Source organism: Dendrobates tinctorius, unplaced genomic scaffold, assembly GCF_039654945.1.
Source record: "Dendrobates tinctorius isolate UK_male_01 unplaced genomic scaffold, ASM3965494v1 ptg000016l, whole genome shotgun sequence".
Taxonomy (NCBI): domain Eukaryota; kingdom Metazoa; phylum Chordata; class Amphibia; order Anura; family Dendrobatidae; genus Dendrobates; species Dendrobates tinctorius.
This window is the reverse complement of record NW_027361684.1, coordinates 74,992,398-75,009,904: the sequence shown is the minus strand read 5'-3', so window position 1 is coordinate 75,009,904 and position 17,507 is coordinate 74,992,398. Positions and strand designations below refer to the sequence as shown.

The 17,507-nt window shown below is 45.6% G+C and overlaps 1 protein-coding gene across 4 annotated transcripts in view; it reads left to right on the top strand.

The window, feature by feature from the left end:
- The window catches only part of PUDP (pseudouridine 5'-phosphatase), a 420,477-nt gene that overhangs the window by 168,238 nt on the left and 234,732 nt on the right, over window positions 1-17,507 (top strand). For all 4 annotated transcript variants that reach the window (XM_073565965.1, XM_073565964.1, XM_073565966.1 and 1 more), the window contains exon 3: window positions 15,618-15,847. In XM_073565965.1, coding sequence (XP_073422066.1) covers window positions 15,618-15,847 — 230 coding nt within the window. The remainder of the gene's footprint in view (window positions 1-15,617; window positions 15,848-17,507) is intronic.

Here is a 17,507-nt window from a genome sequence, read left to right as displayed (position 1 = left end):
TGGACAAGATGCAAAAGTGTCTAAAACTCAAATATAGTGAAAGCAGAATTGAGCGAAAAATAAAAGAAAAGTTGTTCTTGCCTGGTCTGGCATCCAGTTCAAGTCTCTGTTGCAGCTGGAACAAAAAACTCCTTACTTTTGCACTGAATAGCGTACCCCTTTAAAAAAATGAATCTGTCTTTGCTATATGATTCAAGCATTATTATACAGTCCATAAGTAAACAATTTCATGCCAATAGCACCTACAGAAATCTATTTAAGTAGAAAATTGGGGACCTGTTTAATACTTATTTCACCCGCTATGTGTGCATGTGTGTATACATATACAGCTCTGGCAAAAAAAGTTAGAGACCACCACATCAAAACCCTGTCATGTGCAACCCATTATCCAGACCTGAACCTCATTGAAAACCTCTGGAATGTAAATCAAGAGGATGATGGATAGTCACAAACCATCAAACAAAGAATAACTGCTTAAATTTTTGTGCCAGAAGCAGTGTGAAAGACTGGTGGCAAGCATGCCAAGACGCATGAAAGCTGTGAATAAAAATCATGGTTATTCCACAAAATATTGATTTCTGAACTCTTCCTGAGTTAAAACATGAGTATTGTTGTTTCTAAATGATTATGAACTTGTTTTCTATTCATTATGTGAGGTCTGAAAGCACTGTTTTTTCTCTTCGCCACGACAGCACCCACTGAGAGAGGGGATCTGCGCCCAGGAACAGGAAACCTACAGAGAGATAAATGTGGTGGTCCCCCTCGCTCCCTCAGTTTGGTTTCCTGTTCCTAGGAAGGAACCCACAGAGAAGAGGATTCCTGGCCTGGTAGCTGCCCGTGGCATTATATGAGCAACGGGGGCCCCAGAGCTGGAAGCAGCGACGGGCAGATCCCGAATAGGAATCCCCCTCTGCTGGTAATGTGGGTGAGGCCGTGGCGAGGAGTGCCTGGCTCACCTGGAGGTGCAGTGGAGGAGCACCTGGGAAATACCTAGGAGGGGATTGTGCATTACGAAGCGCGGCACAGCATCAGAGGTCGGGGGGCACCTGGAGAGACCCGCCCCAAAAAGGAAAACCGGGGATAGCAAGGCCAGGGTAGAGAATGATGCTGTCATGATCTCAGTGTGGGTTTGACTCGCACACGTGGGGTTAATGTCTGGAACAAGTGCTGATGACTGGCATTTCTGGGGTTAAAGGTTGTCTTCCCGGTGCAGGCTTACCTGCACACCTGGGGCTATGATTGTGGCCTCTCCCTGGTTCTGGGAGAGGCTTCTTATAGCCTCAGGACGCTCCCATCCCTGTCAGTTATACTCTTGCCCTTGGCATAGTGTGGTGACCAGGGTGGATAAATATCAATGTTTTTTTAAAAAAAAATCAAAAAAATCGGATTTTTTTTATTTAAATCGGATTTTTTTCAATAAACTGCTTTTTGAGGAAAATATTTTACCATCTAAAGGTTCTTCCATCATGAGATAAAGCTGAGTTGTTTAACTCAGTAGAATAAAGGCTGTATATGTGTAACATTCACAATGCCATGCTCTTCCAGAGGTTTCTGTAGGATTAGTGGGCAGTTTCTCTCCTATATTATCACAGACGCTCGCTTTACTTACGCAGTTCTCAAAACTGAATTTGACTCCACAGAGGTCCCAGCCTCTTCTTCACGGCAAAAATGTTACGACATGAACAGAGTTGAGAAAAAGACCTTAATCCTATTGTTCTACAAACCTATGAATACAGAATCAACCCCTTCAGTGCCAAGTCCAAGAAGTTAGACAATATGTTTCTGATTGTTTGGAGTGGAATAGATCTGCATAACACAAGAAGAATGTGAATCTAAGTGTGAGGAGGAGGAAGGGCAAGCAGACAAGAAAATGAAAGTGAAACTTTGAGAACAATACTGCAGCATAGCCACAGACAGACAAGTCTGGATCTGTTTGTGTGTACGATCTGAGGTTTATTACATTCTTTCCTTATAATGGCAGCAGGCCGTAAATGAGACCCAGTTTGGGAATATTTTAATGAAGCTCCTTCGCCTATCGGTAAGGCAGGCATGCGTGCAAAATGCAAACGATGCAACAAAGAGATGCAAGGCCTGGTGGCGCGAATGAGGCAACATCATGAGAAGTGCGGTGATGAAGATGACCAAAGAAACACTTCTGAACAGGCAGGATCTTCAGGTTGGTAAACATTTTTATTGAATCCTATTTCTAAAGACTGAACTGTCATGTGTGAGAAAAATTATATTTCTTATTATTACTGCATGTTACTGTCATTTGGTACAGTTATGAAGAAAAACAAATATTCCTTTTGGGGCAGGGGCAGTGATGTGTTGTGTACAATAAGCAGAAATTGTATAAACAATAAAATAACAGCATTGACTTTTTTTGTTTAGGCGAATTCATGGATTCTGGAAACTATCCACCTCCAAGATCACCATCATCCTGTTCTACAGTTTCAGAGTTATCCATCCAGGATAGTGCTTCATTAGCAGCAGCAGCATCATCATCAGACACCCACAGCCACATATCACCATCACCCAAAAGGAAGAAAAAACCTTTACCTCCTGGAACCACCATAGATAGGTTTGTGATAAGAACTAGCAGATTAGAAAAAGAGTTGATTGATGAAAAAATTGCCCAGTTTATTTATGCAACAAACTCTTCTTTCCGTCTGACTGAGAACCCACATTTCATTAATATGGTTCAGTAACTGAGACCAGGATACAGTCCACCCAGCAGAGCTGATGTTGCAGGGAAACTGCTGGATCAAGTGTATGACAGAGAAATGGAGCAATGTGCAACAGCTCTGGAGGGTAAAATTGTTAACCTAAGTATTGATGGGTGGAGTAATGTCCACAATGATCCTATTGTATGTGCTTGTATAACAACAGAAGAAGGTAAAGTCTTCCTTGCACAAACAACTGATACGTCAGGAAATGCACACACAGCAGAATACTTACAAGAAGTGGCAGTAAAAGCTATAAAGACATGTGAACAAAAATTCAAATGTCTAGTACGCAGTTTGGTCACTGACAATGCTGCAAACGTATCCAAGATGAGAAGAGATTTAGAAGAGCAGGGAGGGAATACAAAGCTGCTAATAACATATGGTTGCAGTGCTCATTTGCTGCACCTCTTAGCCAAAGACTTAAGTGTTCCAGAAATAAAGGCTAATGTTGTTGAAATTGCTAAATACTTCCGTAATAATCATTTTGCTGCAGCAGCTCTGAAAAGGATGGGTGGAACCAAGCTAACGCTCCCACAAGATGTTAGATGGAACTCTGTGGTGGACTGTTTTGAGCAGTATATCAAAAACTGGCCTATTCTGATGACACTTTGTGAAGAAAATCGAGATAAAATAGATGGCACTGTCACGGCCAAAATCCTCAACATTGGGCTTAAGAGAAATGTTGAACATATGCTGAGCTTCCTGAAACCCATCTCTCAAGCTTTAAACAAAATACAGAAAAATAGCTGTTTTATTGCGGATGCTGTTGAAATTTGGAAGGAACTGAGTGAACACTTAAAAACAGAACTACACATGGACAGAATTAAATTACAAGCAGTAAACAAACGAATGGGACAAGCACTGACTCCAGCTCATTTTTTGGCAAATATTGTCAATATCCAATATCAGGGTCAAAACCTAAGTGCTGAGGAAGAGGAGTTAGCTATGACATGGGTATCCAGCAATCATCCATCTTTAATGCCAACTATAATAAACTTCAGAGCTAAGGGGGAACCATTCAAGAAATATATGTTTGCTGAAGATATTTTAAGGAAGGTCACACCAGTAAACTGGTGGAAGTCACTTAAGCGCTTGGATTTAGAGACTGTTCAAGTAATGATTTCACTTTTAACAGCAGTAACTTCTTCTGCAGGCGTTGAAAGAATATTCTCTTCCTTTGGACTCATTCATTCTAAATTGAGAAATCGGTTGGGACCCAATAAAGCAGGAAAGCTTGTTTTTCTTTTCCAGATTATGAATAGGAACAAAGAAGAAGATGATGATGAAGATGACGACAAGTGAGCTACAGAGGACAGCAGGGACAGTAGTATTTAAGTTTTTCATGTGTCGGCTGGGCTGACAGTCTAAGGCTGGTTTCACATTCGCGCTTTTTAAGCGCACGCACGGCCGGGGGTAGCTCCGCCCCCGAGCCGACTCTCTGCCCGGCGTGCCCGCCCCTTCCTTGTAGCGCCGCCTCCTAGCGCACAGCGGCGCCTGCGATCGGTGCACCCTATCTTTAGCATAGGGTGCGCAGATCGTGCGCAGGCCGTGCGCTAGTTGCGCTTTGACCTGCGCTGCGCACTTTTGATGGTGCGCCGTGCGCGCCAAAATCAAACTTTTCGGATTTTGGCGCGCACGGCGCACCGTCAAAAGTGCGCAGCGCAGGTCAAAGCGCAACTAGCGCACGGCCTGCGCACGATCTGCGCACCCTATGCTAAAGATAGGGTGCGCCGATCGCAGGCGCCGCTGTGCGCTAGGAGGCAGCGCTACAAGGAAGGGGCGGGCACGCCGGGCAGAGAGCCGGATCGGGGGCGGAGCTACCCCCGGCCCTGCGTGCGCTTAAAAAGCGCGAATGTGAAACCAGCATAAGTTTCTTAAAATATATATATATTTTGTTTAGCCAAATTAGTTAACAAACATGGATGTTTGTTTAAGCAAATAACTTATGCTGTAATGTTGTTATTGTTTCAGTTGAATAAATCTATTTAAATTGTTATTAAGGTCAGGATTATTTTTCTCCTTCCTAAGTACAACAGAACAGTGATGTCCAAATATGAATGATTAACCCATTAAACTGGGGAGAAAAAAGTAATACAAAAAGTGATTCTAAAAATCTTCATCTACTTGCATGTTAAAGTAGCAAGAACTTGTTTAGGTAGAAACTTTGATTTAAATCACTGATTTAAATCAAGCCTTACTGACTAGTTATTTAAATCGTGATTTAAATCGTGATTTAAATCAGTTAGATTTAAATCAAATCCACCCTGGTGGTGACCCCTGAGTGTGTTTTTGCTGTGTTCTGGTTGCTTGATAATCTGTGTATGACTCGGTCTGTTCTCTGGATATTGCTTTGGATTCTGCTTGGTACCTTCTATGTCTGTTTGGTTTTGACTGCTGCTTGGCCCTGACTATCCGTTCTGTCTCCTCCTTGGTACGTTAAGGCTATCTCTGTGTATGAACCCCGTTTTGCCTGACTCTGATTAATTCTGTATAGTGTCTTTCCATCTCACTAAGCAGGACGCTAAGCCCCACCCCCTTGCAGTCACATGACCGTAGGTCCCGTGTCTGCTTGCTAAACTTCAGCATCCACAGGTCCTGTGCATCGGTACTTTCTGGCTGTACCTGACCCCGATACCCCTACAGTGCGGGTGAGTCCCTGCTCAGCGGAGGCTGCACGCCAGCGCTGACAGGATCCTGACACTCAGGACACGCGCACTGGCTCAGTGAGCAAGTACAGTGCGGTGTTCCTGACATTATAACTGACCAATAAGTTTTTGTTTTTTTTCTCTGCTGAGAAATATGGATCCCATACAATCTCTTGCTGAGCAAATGAATAATCTGAGTCAGATGTTTCAGGGTTTATCTCTGGAGCAGCAAGCTCTGGCTCGTTCTCAGAAGCAAGTTTCTGAGACAGTGCCGGGGGGCTTTAGCTGCTGGGTCTCTGGGGGCAGGGGCGAGTCATGTTGTTTTGGTGTCCCCAGAACCACCTGTTAAACTGCCTGATTTTTTTTCTGGGAACAAAAAGGAGTTCAGGGTCTTCATGGAGGCGTGCAAACTCTTCTTTAGTTTGAGGCCATGTTCCTCTGGGGATGAAAGTCAGAAGGTAGGGGTCATTATGTCTCTGTTAAGAGGGTCCCCACAAGCTTGGGCTTTCTCCCTTCCTCCCACTGCCCCTGAGAGAGTGTCTGTGAATGCGTTTTTTGAGGCCCTCGGGCACATATATGATGAGCCGGACCGAGTGCGATTGGCAGAGGACATGGTGATGAGTGTCTGTCAGGGGAAACACTCGGCTGAGTGGTTTTGCACAGAATTGCGCCACTGGGCCGCAGAGGTCTCTTGGGACGACGCCGCACTCCGAGGACTCTTTCGCAGAGGCTTGTCCAAGCGGTTACAGGATTCCTTGGCATTACATCCCCCACCTAACTCTCTCGAGGACGCCATGACCCAGGCCGTCCGGATGGACCGCTGGCTGCGGGCCAGGGGGGTGATACAGGCGGAGACTCCATTTTTGCCTAGTGGAAAAGAGACTGTTTCTGTACCCATGGACGTAGGGGCTCTCTCCCTGAAGGAAAAGGAGAGACAACGCCGGAGAGAAAAGCAGTTATGCTACTGTGGTAAAACGGGACATTGGAAAAGGGAGTGTCCTGATTGTCCATCCTCAACCCGGTTGATGGGAAACGACTAGGTCTGGGTAGTCAGCGGGAAGACTACTCAGACCCTCAGGTACCCTTTTCCTCATTTTCTAAGGTGTTGCTTCATGTGGAACTGTTAGTGGACGATTGTTGTTTTCCCTCTACAGCTTTTGTGGACTGCGGATCATCCATCAATCTCATTGACTCTCAATTGGTCACGCTCTGTAAGATAGGGACAGTTAGACTTAAGGTTCCGATCAAAGTGGTGGCCATTGACTCCTCCCCCCTCACTAAAGAGGGAATTCTCTTTATGTCTGACTTGTTTTCACTCAAAGTGGGCGCTACCCATGTGGAAAAATTAAGTTGTTTGGTTCTGGACAATCTACCAGCAGGATTGGTTTTGGGCATGCCCTGGTTACAACGCCATAACCCAGTCATTAACTGGAAAATGGGGGAGATTGTTCAGTGATTCGATGTTATGTGATAAGTCTGCACTATTGGTTGAACCTGATAAATCTGTGTCATCTGTCGAGCTGGAAGGTATTCCGGAGTACCTGAAAGAATTCGAAGATGTGTTCTCTGAAAGCGAGGCTGAGACGTTGCCGCCACATAGACCCTTTGACTGCGCTATCGAGCTGGTCCGGGGGCTAAATTACCTAAAGCCCGTCTGTTTAATTTATCTGGCCCTGAGCGCTTGGCCATGAAAGATTACATTGCTGAGAGTCTTCGCAAAGGACACATACGTCCCTCAGTCTCACCTGTGGCGGCAGGGGTTTTTTTTGTTAAGAAAAAAGATGGTTGTTTACGTCCCTGCCTCGATTTTCGTGAGCTGAACAAGATTACTGTACGAAATACGTACCCCCTTCCATTGATTCCCGATTTGTGTAACCAACTTTCAGGGGCAAAATGGTTCTCCAAACTGGATCTTTGGGGGGCATATAATTTGATAAGGGTCCGGGAGGGGGAAGAATGGACAACCGCGTTCCTCACGTCCGAGGGACTGTTTGAAAATTTAGTCATGCCGTTTGGTCTTACCAATGCCCCCGCCATATTTCAGAGTTTCATCAACGTGGTATTCTCGGATCTCATTGGTTGTTTTGTTGTCATTTACTTAGATGATATTCTGATATACTCACACGACAGTCAATGAAATCTGAATCATGTACGAACCGTTCTCCAAAGACTGAGGGAAAATCATGTTGCAAAATTGGAGAAATGTGTGTTTTTTGATCAAGAATTGTCTTTTTTGGGATTAATTGTGTCCTGTGAGGGTTTTCGCATGGACCACAAGAAGGTTCAGGCCATTGCGGATTGGGTGCAACCCCGAGACCTTAAGGGTCTTCAGCGCTTCTTGGGGTTCGCCAATTATTACCGCAAATTTATTCGGGGGTTTTCACAGGTGGTCAAACCACTCACAGATCTTGTAAAGGTGCAGATGTGAGAAACTGGTCCTCGCTCGCAAAAGATGCCTTTGTGACCCTGAAAAGAAGCTTTATGTCTGCTCCTGTGTTAGTACAGCCAGATCCGTCCAAACCATTCGTCGTGGAAGTGGACGCCTCTGAGGTGGGGGCGGTGTTGTCCTAAGGGCCTGCCACTCTAACCAACCTCAGGCCATGTGCTTTCTTTTCCAAGAAGTTCTCTGCTGCGGAAAGAAATTACGACGTAGGCAATAGATAGCTTCTTGCGGTCAAATTGGCGTTTTAAGAATGGAGGCACTTTTTGGAGGGGGCCAGTCACCCGGTTACGGTGATCACGGATCACAAAAATTTGTCATACATTGAGTCTGCTAAAAGACTAACGCCCAGACAGGCCCGTTGGTCACTATTTGTTTCCCGTTTTTAGTTTACGATTACATTTCGTCCAGGGTCTAAGAATGTCAAGGCTGACGCCTTATCGTACAGTTTTCAGCCGGTGTCGCACCCTGAGCCACCGTCCTCCATTCTTCACCCTGGGGTTGTGATAGCAGAAGTCTCATCTGAATTGGAACGGGAGATTCAGGGGGCCCAGTCATGGGCCCTGGCTGCCAAGCCGGAGGGGAAGTTGTTTGTCCCAGAGCAACTTCGCCTGAAACTCTTGCAGGAGTTCCATGAATATAAGCTGAGTACTCACCCTGGTATTTCAGCCACACGTCTGGCGGTGGCTAGGATCTTTTGGTGGCCTACCCTTTGTTCGGACATGAAAAAATTCATTGCTGGTTGTGGGGTCTGCGCTCGTTCTAAAAGCTCTCATAGCCGGCCGGCAGGGGAGCTGATGCCCTTGGCAGTGCCCGAAAGACCATGGACTCACTTATCCATGGATTTTGTTACCAATCTCCCTCCATCTAAGGGTAATACAGTGGTATGGGTAGTGGTGGACAGGTTTTCTAAGCAGGCTCATTTTGTACCCCTGTCCGCACTACCGTTAGCTGAGACATTGTCCAGGTTGTTTGTGCAGCATGTGATCCGGTTGCATGGGGTACCCCTGAATGTGGTGTGTGATCGTGGTGTGCAGTTTGTGGGTAAGTTTTGGCGTGCTTTCTGCAAAAAATTAGGGATGTCTCTGTCCTTTTCGTCTGCATACCATCCTGAGAGCAATGGTCAGATGGAGCGCACTAGCCAGTCCCTTGAACAGATCCTCAGGTGTCTAACCTCTGCTAGACAGAATGACTGGTGCGATGCACTGCCGTTGGCTGAATTTTCCTTCAATAGTCGGGTGAGTCAATCCACGGGTATGACTCCTTTTTTGATCAATTATGGGTTCAGTCCTCATTTTGGTGAGTTTTCTCGTCTGGACTCGGGGTGTCCCGGGGCTGAGGGCTCTGTTCAGCGATTACAGAATACGTGGGCAGAAGTTCATAGGAGTATATCTAGGTCTCAGGGCAGGTATAAGTTTTTCGCGAACAGGAAACGAACACTAGGGCCCACGTTTCAGGTTGGAGACAAGGTTTGGCTCTCCACTCAAAGCATTAAGTTGAAGTTTCCTTCAGCCAAATTGGGGCCCAAATTCATTGGACCATACAAGATTGTGGAAAAAATCAATCCAGTGGCGTATAGGCTGTGCCTTCCACCCTCTTTCAAGATCCCTAACGTCTTCCACAAATCTCTACTGAAACCTTTTGAAGCAGTCCGGGGAGACTCCGAGTCTGCTGCTTCTCCTGTTTTGGTCGAGGGGCAGGTGGAGTACGAGGTTGGTCATATCGTAGATTCCAGGTTGGTACGGCAGTCGGTACAGTACCTGGTTCATTGGAAGGGGTATGGACCGGAAGACAGGTCCTGGGTACCGGCCCAGTTGATGCATGCTGATCGTCTGGTTTGGGCTTTCCATGCTAAGTACCCAGGCAAGCCTGGGGGTCCAGAGGCCCCCCGTTGAGAGGGGGTACTGTCATGATCTCAGTGTGGGTTTGACTTGCACACGTGGGGTTAATGTCTAGAACCAGTGCTGATGACTGGCATTTCTGGGGTTAAAGGTTGTGATCCCGGTGCAGGCTTACCTGCACACCTGGAGCTATGATTGTGGCCTCTCCCTGGTTCTGGGAGAGGCTTCTTATAGCCTCAGGATGCTCCCATCCCTGTCAGTTATACTCTTGCCCTTGGCATAGTGTGGTGACCCCTGAGTGTGTTTTTGCTGTGTTCTGGTTGCTTGATAATCTGTGTATGACTCGGTCTGTTCTCTGGATATCGCTTTGGATTCTGCTTGGTACCTTCTATGTCTGTTTGGTTTTGACTGCTGCTTGGCCCTGACTATCCACTCTGTCTCATCCTTGGTACGTTATGGCTATCTCTGTGTATGAACCCCGTTTTGCCTGACTCTGAGTAATTCTGTATAGTGTCTTTCCATCTCACTAAGCAGGACGCTAAGCCCTGCCCCTTGCAGTCACATGACCGTAGGTCCCGTGTCTGCTTGCTAAACTTCAGCATCCACAGGTCCTGTGCATCGGTACTTTCTGGCTGTACCTGACCCCGGTACCCCTACAGTGCGGGTGAGTCCCTGCTCAGCGGAGGCTGCACGCCAGCGCTGACAGGATCCTGACACTCAGGACACGCGCACTGGCTCAGTGAGCAAGTACAGTGCGGTGTTCCTGACAGATGCCCTGAGCTTGTGCAGGACGCAGGGTGTGCCACAGGCGCTTAAAGTGGAATCTGGGAATACCTGGCTATGTAGCGGTATGAAGGTCCGGCGGTGCAGGGGCAGCGGTCGGGAGAGGACCGCGGGCAAGCACGCGGCCGGGGGTGGGCACTTCTGGGGTAGGAAGAGGTAGCGCGAGATCAAACCGCACATGCGCATTAGCACAAGAACAAAAAAAAAACAGAAAGTTGTCTCAAAAAAAGAAGGGAAAGGAAGTGAAACCGGGAGGCTGCATAAAGGCGGCAACCAGAGGCACACCGGTGCGCAGCCATGTCATCGGCGAACGACGCGGTTTTGCTTCTCGAGGGACAGCTAGGAGAATCCTCTCAAAGCGGTACTCAGAGAAATAGCAACACCAGAAGGAGCAGCAGCTCCAGAAGAGAGACCAGCAGACGCTCTAAACAGAGCAAAGCTTCAGAGAAGAAGCGGAAGAAAGCACCTTGCTCCTCTCCTCAGCCTGAGCCTCGAGTCCCAAAGCTGGTATTGAGCTGATGAAATTCATGGGTGAGTGTTTTGGGTCAAGCTCTTAGCTGATGGCTGTTATGATGAGTCACCGAAGGAGGAAAAAACAAAATACAAGCCAAGTCCAGAAAAACCAGAGAGGTTGGCAGCTATCGGATTGCAGACCCCTGAACCTATCCACAACAACTAGCAGTAGCCGTGGGGGGTTCCTACGATGCCCTAGACCCCTCGATCACAGCCGGAGAACTATATAGCCTAAAGACAGAAAGGGGAAAAACTAAACTGCCCCAGAGCAGACCCCAAAGCAATAGGCAGCCCCCAACATATAATGACTGTGAAGCAAGATGAAAACACTAACACAGATAGAAAGATAGGTTGAGCAAATGATGGGGCCCAAGCTAACTACATAGGACAGGATAGGAAAGCTGCTGTCTGCCATCCGCAAAAACCCTATGAAAATGAGCCAACCGACTGATAGGAAAAACAGGCCCTGAAGTCGCTAGGCTTCAAAAGACTATATCAGCACTCAGGTATATTCTGAAGACAGAGCAAAAGATCAACAGATCAGAGACAAAAATGGAATTCAGCTCACCCCCGGCCGGGGATGGCAGAACTCCCAAAACACAAGGCAAAACAAAAACAAAAGAGAAGAGTACAAAGAAGAGCAGAAAAACTTAGCTTTGAGATGCAGGAATCAGACTGGTCTCCAAGAATCCAGCAGGAAAATCACCAGCCAGGAAGAAGGGCGTCGGCAGCCTTATATCCAGTCCTCAATTCCAGCCACCCAGTCATCATCTAGCTGCCCATGTGTTTGGTAATCAGCCTCACTACCTTTCTTCACCAGAGGAGGGAGTTCATCAGACCTCAATGATGAAGGGAAAAATGAACTCACAACAGATGGCGTTCCGTTCTTTTTTTCTGTTTATATACCCTTAGGCCAAAAGAATGGAGAAAAATAAACACAGGGAATGTGCATTATGCTCCCAGCCCCTCCCAGATGGTCACCCTAAACGGTTGTCAGTTATGTATTGATCAAACCCTGCGGGAGGAGTCCTCCGGTAGAAAAGAGGATATTAGTACGATTATCAGAGACGAACTACAGGCCTTAGGCGGTGCTAGTAGTCATGGTGGACAGACCTCCGTTAGAGGAGTAAGGTCACCGACATTGTCGCCTTTGGAGGCTGGGGAATTGGATTTGGATAGGTCTCAGGACCTAACCTCAGAAGAGGAAGAGCAGGCTTGCTTTCCCACAGACAGCGTGAACAATTTGGTCAGATCCGTGCGGAATACCATGGGGTTATGTGGCGTTAAAGAATCCAAAACCCCGCAGCAAATTATGTTCGCGGGCATCGGCCAAAGGAAAATCAAAGCCTTCCCCCGTAGTACCAGCTAGTAAGGATCTGGTAAAAAAGGTATGGGAAAGACAGGGGCAAAGAGCTTTTATCCCATTAACTTTCAAATGAAAATACCCCTTTGACGATGACGAGCTGGCGTCTTGGTCTAAAGCTCCCAAGGTGGATGCGGCAGTAGCCTCCACCTCCCGCCAGTCTTCCCTACCAGTAGAGGACGCAGGAACATTGTCTGATCCACTAGACCGTAGAGCAGACACTTTCCTCAAACGGTCTTGGGAAGCATGCATAGTGGCCTTTATAGCAGCCACTTGTACGGCAAGGTCCATGATAGTATGGTTGGACGAATTGGAGGATAAAATAAAGAATGGACCATCTAGAGATAAGCTCCTTTCCTCCATTCCCCTGATTAAAGGGGCAGCCGCCTTCCTATCCGACGCCTCAGCTGACTCCTTCCGTCTATCTGCCAGAACGGTGGGTTTAACCAACACGACCCGACGGGCCCTATGGTTGAAGGGGTGGAGAGGTGACATACAAACTAAAACCAAACTCTGTATTATGCCGTGTCAGGGTAAGTACCTGTTTGGCACACAGTTGGATGACATCCTGACAAAAGCGGGGGAGAGGAAGAAAGGTTCCTCTAACCCATACATTCCCTTTAACAGGAGAGCCTTCAGGAAGTCTCCATTTGGGAAAAAGAAAGATTTCAGAGCCCAGGAACTTTGGGGTAATAAAGATGCCAAACAGAGAGGCAACTTATTTGGAAAGCGTCCCTTTAGGTCAGGGGACAGGTTCCGGTAACGATAAAACACCGGTAGGTGGCAGGCTGCTAAAATACAGTCATCAGTGGCAGAGAATAGCATCGAACTCTTGGGCAATTAATATCGTATCATCGGGCATAAGGCTAGAATTTGTTCGGTGCCCACCAAACTCCTTCCTATTGACTTCCCTGAAGTCCCCAACGCAACAGCAAGCCTTAGAAATAGAGATAACGGGGCTCTTGTCTAAACATGTTCTGATAGAAGTGCCAAGAGAAGAGTGGGGAACGGGATTCTATTCTCCCCTATTTTTAGTACCTAAGCCAGATGGTTCCTTTAGAACGATAATTAATTTAAAAAAGCTTAATTCGTTTCTAAGGCTAATTTCACACTTGCTTTTTTTTGCAGCGCGTTTTTCCCGCAAAAAAACGCATTGAAAAAACGCATACAAACGCATACAAATGCTGCGTTTTTTCCAAGCATTTTTATGAGCATGCATGAAAAAAACGCGGCGTTTTTATGCGTTTTTATGCGTTTGTATGCGTTTTTAGTGCGTTTTTACCGCGTTTGCGGTTTTTTCCAACATTAGGTGGCCCCTCACACTAACCCAAACCATGACTTTACTAACCCTAACCCTAACCCTAACCCTGACCCTAACCCTAACCCTTAACCAAACCATACTAACCCTAACCCTGACCCTAACCCTTAACCAAACCATACTAACCCTAACCCTAAACCCTATCTAACCCTAACCCTAACCCTAGCCCTAAACCCCTTAACTAACCCTAACTCTAACCCAAACCCCTAAATTCCATTGTCCAACTAATGGTAAAAAAAAAAACGCATGCGCAAAAAAACGCATACATAAGCATGCCAATGCGCACATATGCGCACCCATAGACTTATAATGGGTGTCTTGCTGTAAAAAAACGCATTGCGTGCGCATGCATTTTTTTGAGGCAAGTCGGACGCCCCAAAAATGCAACAGGATGCATTTTGTGCGCCCTAGCGCATACCGCAAAAAAACGCATGCGTGGAAAAACGCATACAAACGCATGTGTATGCGCACATAAGCGCATCCCATGCAAAGTATAGGGAAAAAAAACGCATGCGCTTTTTAGCGCTAAAATACCGCGAAAAAAACAGCAAGTGTGAAACCAGCCTAAGGCTGCGGGCCTTTAAAATGGAGTCGATTCATTCAGCGATAAAACTCTTGTTTCCTAGGTGCTGTATGGCAGTATTGGACCTAAATGATGCCTATTATCATCTCCCCATATACAGAGAGCACCAACAGATCCTTCGTGTGGCAAGAAGTTGCCTGGAATGTTCAAATTCAGAAGACATCCTGGGATACTTTTACATTCCCTTGTGAATTCCTCTTCATGACTTTGCCTATGTGTTCTCCAGACCGATCTCATGCTATCACTGCATCCAAGAAAAAAGTTGGAGTAATCACTGAAGAAGATAGTCCTCTATTCCATTCTCAATTGCTGCCTTGCTTTCCATCATAATAGACTGTGAGAGTGATTGTGTTAGGTCAAAAGAATACCTGCAGCTGAACATTGGACTTGTAGCCCAAAATAATGCAAACATCTTCTGATGGTCTGTATACTGTAGATACTGTTCAGTGCCTTTTGGCTTGGTATGTGACATTTAATTTCACTTACAATATAGAATGGATAACTATGAACTTCAAATCTGATGAGACCTCGTCACACCGATCTCTCTCCAAGGATAATGGTTTTATGTTCCATGTAGATTAGCAATACCTCTCTGTTCTTCATTCCAGGTAAAATAACAACTTGTCTTTACATTGATTTGGTGGAACCAGTGGTGCAGCCATTTCTCTGATGTGTCTCAGGGACCGTTTTCCAATACAACACCAAGCCATGTATTGCTGATGCTACTGTGGGCAGCCTGCATGGCCAAAATGTGTTACCATGGCCTGCATCATCTCCTGACTTGTCTCCCATTGAGCATACCTGGGATAACATTGGCAAAGGGAGCTGCCAGCGGCGGATCTTGATGATTTGCATGCTAATGTACATTCACAGTGGCAGAACATTCCGCACACAACCATCAATAACCTCATTGACATCATGCCAAGGAATTTAAGTGCATACCTTACTGGTGGTATTCTTACTCGATGCTGAATTAATTAAGATGTTTGAAAGAGTTGTTTCTATATTTTTTTTTATTTTTTCATATCATTAACATGTCTGTCCATCTGTTGATTTTCAGAACTTCACTACTTTTTCTTCTTGCTGTTGTAATTTCAATGTTGAAAACTGTTGAATTGCCTTTTTCTGTATAAACCTAGCGCACAGCTCCTGTACTTTCTAGGTTAATCTGCGTAGAAGTTCTTCTGCTGTTTCTGCTCTACATTTGGAGAACAGGGTACTGTGGAGTCATTCCTATTTATACCATTTCATTGTTTTGCATGGATAATAACAGTGATCTCCAAAACTTTATTTTCTCAGAAACTGTCACATATTATTATTATCTGCTATCAATGATAGTATGGACAAGCTTTATCATGTAATCTTTGCATTTCTCATTTATTTTCTCTCTCTTCCTCTGTCACAGGGGTTGAAAAGTTAATCTACCATCTCAATAAGCACAACATCCCAATGGCTGTTGCCACTAGCTCAGCCAGAGTGACATTTGAGATGAAAACAAGTAGGCACAAAGAATTCTTCAATTTATTCCATCACATTGTGCTTGGAGATGACCCAGATGTGAAAAATGGCAAACCTCAGCCTGATATTTTCCTTGTGTGTGCAAAGAGGTTTAACCCCCCTCCGAGCAACGGAAAGGTAAGTGTGAAAATATAAATTATTGTCTCCGCTTTGTAGTGCTGGGTTTGGCAATCACACAGTGTTAAAGCAGTTAACTTTCAACCTGCTTTGCAGGGCAATGAACACGATGAGCTGAAAGGTGTTTTGTGTCCTTAAAAAGTGGGAAAAAAAACCTAGATGACCATTTAAATATCCATTTGCTTTTAGTGCAAGTGACATATCAAGTGCATTTAGAATACAGCACAGCCTGATTTCTAGTAGCAGGTCATACGATTTGATGGCTCGGGTCTTGCCATATACAGTTAATATTACAAGGCAAGAGTAACTGACCACTTAGCTCAGTATATAAATTGTGGTTTTGCTTTAGGTGTGCTCTACTGCTAAAGTACTCATTATTTTCTGTCTAAAGCCTGGAACCAGCTGATTTATGTCATTCGTGCCACTCCATCTCACTGCTAAATAGGCATGCAAAAGGTTATTCCCATAAGTCGAGCTGTCACACTGCATAAAGCCATTACACTGTTTTTAAAAATTGGGGAAATTGAGGAAAGTTTCTGCTGTAGGAACCAAACCGTATTTGCCTTGTAGGTCTTTTTGTATTTCAGAAGGGTTGACATCTATTTTGCCCAGTTTATTGCATTTACTTGATATTTTGCCACTAATAGAGTAATAGTATTCAGGAGTATTCACTATCTTGCATAAACATTCAGCAAGAAAAAAAGCTCTATTTTTTGTAGATCATTGCCTTTTGCCATGTAATCTAAGAGCAGCAGGGTATAGGGGTAGAGAACCTGATTCAAGCGATGTGTCACTAACTGACTGCTTTGTACAGTTCAGATATAATCCCTGTTTTCTCTGCTGCACATGCAGGAGTGCTCCGAATGCTGAGCTGTGTATAACCCCACCCACACCACTGATTGGTAGCTTCTTGTATAGACTACATTGCCAATAAGCTGTCAGTCTAGAATGCTGCTTCTGACATTACTGGATTCATAGCTACACAGTTCAGTACTGCTGTGTAATGTCCTCTAGAATGCTGCTTTTCTGACATTACTGGATTCATAGCTACACAGTTCAGTACTGCTGTGTAATGTCCTCTAGAATCCTGCTTCTGACATTACTGGATTCATAGCTACACAGTTCAATACCTCTGTGTAATGTACTCTAGAATGCTGCTTTTCTGACATTACTGGATTCATAGCTACACAGTTCAGTACTGCTGTGTACTGTCCTCTAGAATGCTGCTTTTCTGACATTACTGGATTCTTAGCTACACAGTTCGGTACTGCTGTATAATGTCCTCTAGAATGCTGCTTCTGAGTATATTCTAAAGGAAACTCTTGTGAAAACTCCTGGAGTGGACCCTCTGGGTCGCTGCAACAACCCACCCAGGGCGAGCTGGCCTAGTGAGGACCCGCCTATACAGGGAGTGTCAGGGGCAAGCCCAAGGGGGTGAGGTACCATGACTGCTGGAACCAGGTGGCTGGCTTACAGGAGTCACAAGTGAGTGTGTCTAGCAACAGGAGTGTACAAAGCGTGGACACAGGAGCACGCAGGGTATAGGACGGTACAGGGTGAGTATACGGAAGCACGGAGTGTACAGGACAATACAAGGCGTGTACACAGGAATGTGCCAGGTTCTGGATACTGTAAGGTGAGTACACGGGAGTACGTATGG